General features: G+C 42.1%; 1 protein-coding gene across 1 annotated transcript; it reads right to left on the bottom strand.

The window, feature by feature from the left end:
* Positions 1 to 242: 242 nt before the first annotated feature.
* LOC147890383 (uncharacterized) lies at positions 243 to 3,985 on the bottom strand. The gene is made up of 7 exons (XM_087390762.1): positions 3,140 to 3,985; positions 2,563 to 2,670; positions 2,257 to 2,428; positions 1,267 to 2,047; positions 983 to 1,141; positions 727 to 805; positions 243 to 617 (listed from the first exon to the last, which is right to left on the bottom strand). Exons 1-7 carry the CDS (start codon positions 3,353 to 3,355, stop codon positions 552 to 554), a joined length of 1,581 nt encoding a protein of 526 aa, XP_087246888.1. The 5' UTR covers positions 3,356 to 3,985; the 3' UTR covers positions 243 to 551.
* Between the last annotated feature and the right edge of the window lie 267 nt (positions 3,986 to 4,252).

Here is a 4,252-nt window from a genome sequence, read left to right as displayed (position 1 = left end):
AAATCTCCTTGAGTAGTCACATACTGCAGGAAAATCAATTTAGCTACACAACATTTGGAATTTGAGTCCTGATTGAGCCACATTCACTATTCGCGAAGTAGAAATGAGCAACGCCAAACAGTTATTAATGTTCTAAAAGATATAAATAACACATGGAGTGACCCAAGAGCATGCCTTTCGGCCTATGGTATTGCATATTGTTGACTTGTGCAACAACCAGAAAGCTCAATTGTCTCCAAATCTTTGAGCTTCCATTTTCTAAGCCCTTCAGGAATATATTGAATGCTTTTCAATCCTTACAACTGCTTCAAATATTGAGCAGGAGATTTCTAAACGAATACCTATGATACAAAATGTCAAGACTAACCTATGAGAGCTTATGTCAACAAAGAATCTGTTATCCCCCCAAAATGCATTTTGCACTGTACAACTTGTCATATCAATAATTAAAAAGAATCCCCCACCTACAAGACTATGAGTTTACTGTCATGAGAATCTGAAGCTGTCAAAGGCCTTCATGAGGAATGGTGTAAAGAACAAGGCAGTTGATATTAGGCTAAAAGCGGCGTGTATTCGCTTGGCATGCCTTTCTTTGAGTTCCAACTGTAATAATGTGCCTGTTATCACATAGTTCATGAGAAAAAACATGGAAATATCTATTTCTTTCAAATAAACATTCCAAGGATGTGAAAATGCAGAATTGCATACATAAATGTCTCCACTTACCTGTATAAAAATACTACAATCAAGTATGACAGTTCCAAAACTCCCTATAAGCCATGGAGCCTTGGCAATTATTGCCTCCCTGAAATAGTCAGGAAGCCATGCATTAGTAACAAGCACAAAGTCTCCACACACTCACAGCAGAAAGTCCTCAAAGAGGGACCTAAGCGTAAAATGCACCCTCATTGTACATGGAAACATATAGACTGCAGACACGTGAAAGAGAAAGTAGATTGCAAGAGCCTCAGATTATGTGTACCATGAAGAAATTCGCATAATTATCGATGTACCATATGTCAAGTTTGCAAGAACTGCACACACAACCATTCCAAGAGATAGACCTTCTGCTGACATCCTCTGCCTGTTCTTTGCTAGCTGTGAGAATCTAGAGCCTAAGTAGAGTGCTGATGAGACCCATCTGTAAAAAGTCCCCAAACTGTGATTGACTACCATAAATTAATTGCCAAACTATGTATTCAATCATTAGACAGTCCTGCTACATATTGGAGTACATCACATATGAATTGAAGGGAGCACACATACCCCAGGAATCTCCCAATCAATTTTGTCCACAAAAAAGTAGAATGACTGGCAAACAGAGATTGACCACCATCTGTGAGTGCTGTTACCGACTGATTTACAGTCAAGAGTATGAATCGCTTCAATGTCTCTTCTTCAATTGCTGTTGCAGGTGTTTCAGGAAGAGCCAGTAGGGATCTTCTTCCCAGACGAGACCCAAAATGGTGGTCCGTCATGCCATTTGGGGTTGGAAACATATGCCATTTTGAGGAAGCCAACCCAAAAACACAAGCCATGCCAAGCAAAGCTTTGAGTCTAGCCTTCTTTGAGTGAACAGGCACCTGATTAGGCCCTGTTCTAGAAAGAAGAGACCGATTTACAGATCCTTGCTTTTGCCTGGCTGTGTACAGGCGATGGAGCCGGGACGTCATTTCATTCCCATACTCCAAACCATACTCTTGGACTAGCCTTCTTAGTCTGTGTCTATGTTCATACATCCAGCTGTTCTGGTGCTTCAAATCTGAGACTGTGAATGGAAAACAAGGCTGCTCCAAAGGAGGAGCAGCATGTATTCCCTTGGCCTTATCAATGTTGTGCGATTGAAGTCCTTGCTTCAATCCAACCTCATCGTTCGAAGAATTGGATTGAGCCATCCTACCAGGTAATGGCTGAGTGCTTGTCATGGCTTCATACACATCAGCAGATCTTTTACTCGCTCTTGCAGGTAATCGTCCTGCCAATCCATGTTCATAATCTGGCAAGTTCTGGACTGTCTGATTCTCCACAGAGCTTTCACTTGCATTTGCTGCATCAAATTCATATCCTTCATCAGAACAGAGCTTAACACCAAGAAATACATTACTACATATCATAGCATTCTTGACAATCACCAAACACATGCAACTTCCATCTTAACATAAAGAAACTTTGACTTCATCAAAGTCACTGCTGAAACATTGAGCAGCAGCAATAATATAACCTATATCACAAAACTGTGCAATTATGTTACCATACCTCCTAAAACTTTCAAAGTAGCACTTTGTTCTAACAATCTCTCAAGTGCTTCATTGTTTCCCGTATTTTTCACTTCGAAGTATCCCTTGCTTGGCTTATGTACCGATTCATCAGAATCAGAAGAGAACACGTCAAAGGGAGCACTTCGATTCCGAATCTGGTAGTAAATATACTGACAATACAAGAACCATAGAAGATAATTAAGATACAAAAGTGCACACTTTGGTAAGGTTGCAGGAAAAGGCCACGTACAGAACAGAATATCTCAAGACTACACACTCAGCACATTCATCTGTATCTCTTTACCTGAGCTATGATAACAATATCAGCAAAAATGAAATATCCTGCAGTTATAGTTTGAGTTGCAAGCTGATCGCCAGTAAGTATACAGCCTAAAAAATTGAATGAGTCCCCCTGCACGTGGAAAGTCAACAGAACCAATGAAAAATTTAGGATAACATTATTTGTCTTATACTATGGCTACTTACTTTTGCATGGAAAAGGCAAAATACAGAGCAAACATTTGGGACGTCTATCAAAACAGCGAGTGATATCCAGGATGGCTTACATATAAGACTATAATTTAAGGTGAACTAAAACCGTAAACAAAAGGGAGCGGAGATCCGTTGAGGTACATCAAGGATTAGATTTATTTACAGCTTCAGGAATGGAAACGCTTTTGGTCATTCAAAAATAAAATAATCTCACTCTGGTCCTAATCTGATCTTTATTTGCGAATTACGGGTCCAGGTCAAAACGTTTTTCTCCCCCAACAACATCAATTCGAGGGGAAGCCTAGCTAATAGGAATTAAGAACAACACAGAAGTCCATTGGGACCAGCTACATGAAACCAGCAAATCCAAAGCGTGAACTGCGACTTACCGCTAGCCATTGGATAAGGAACCAAGGGGAGAGTGCATCTGCACTTTGCCGTAAGAAATTACTGATAAACTGCGGAAGCTGAGCAATTAACCAAAAGAGTACCGAAGACAAGCCAACGCCAAAGGCAACCGTTTCCCACGTAGTGTAAACACAATCACCGAACCACCTCTCTATGAAAACACTTGCATTCGAGCCGCAAGCATATGCCCCAACCATGCCGAACGAGAGCAAGGGAACGCGATTTAACAATTGGGCTGACCAGAAAACCACCAGTCCAAACGACCTGCGTGTTTCTCTTGTCGGCAAATCAAACTTCCAAGGCTCTGGAGGTCGAGAATCTGCAACAGGGGATATATCATCCCGGTTCCAGGTAGAAGCACCGATTCTCGAGTTGAATCTCTCATGGGTCGGCAGGATTTAGGATATCATCCACAGAAATCATGAAAGAGGTAAAATTTTAGCGCGGGAACGACTTCGATGCATGCAAAGGGGAGAGGAGGAGATCGATGTGAAACGTCAGGGATGCTGAGGCAAGATTTCAAATTTCCGATTCTTCACTGCGCGAGAGAAAGGCGTCGATTCTTGCAAAAAAGGGGAGGAGATCGGTCTGAAGCGTGAGGGAAGCTGAGGCAAGAGTAGAAATTTCTCGCCAGATTGCCAATTTCCGTGCTGATGCTGAAGATTGCAAACGTCTGTGGAGATGGAGAGCTGATTCTGCGTCAAAGATTACAAATTTCTACGTGAAGAATTCTCAAGATTACAAATTTCTGCGTGAAGATTACAAATTGGTGCGGCGAGATTCCGACGGAGGAGGAGGAGCGGGGTGGGTGGCGATAGGAGGAAGGGTCCTAGAGAGATGGCACTCACTAAAATAAGACAAGAATCTTGTCGCACGTTTTTGGCTTTCGTGTTAATTACTTAATCAAGCTTAATTAAAGCAACCACATCAACAACAAAGAGACGGGGCATTTCGTTCGTGCCCTTCTCACACGCGCTCCCTCACTCACCCCCTCGCCCCCCTCATCATGGGTCTCTACATACCACATGGTTGATGCTCATCATGTTTGCTCTTGTCCATCACCATCCTGATAGAGATGGTGATGATGATGCCCA

This window comes from Dipteris shenzhenensis, chromosome 19 (genome assembly GCF_047967505.1).
Source record: "Dipteris shenzhenensis isolate YYH24624 ecotype China chromosome 19, Dip_SZ_1.0, whole genome shotgun sequence".
Classification (NCBI taxonomy): Eukaryota; Viridiplantae; Streptophyta; class Polypodiopsida; order Gleicheniales; family Dipteridaceae; genus Dipteris; species Dipteris shenzhenensis.
Note: the sequence above shows the minus strand (reverse complement) of the source record. Positions and strands in the feature narration are given on the sequence as shown.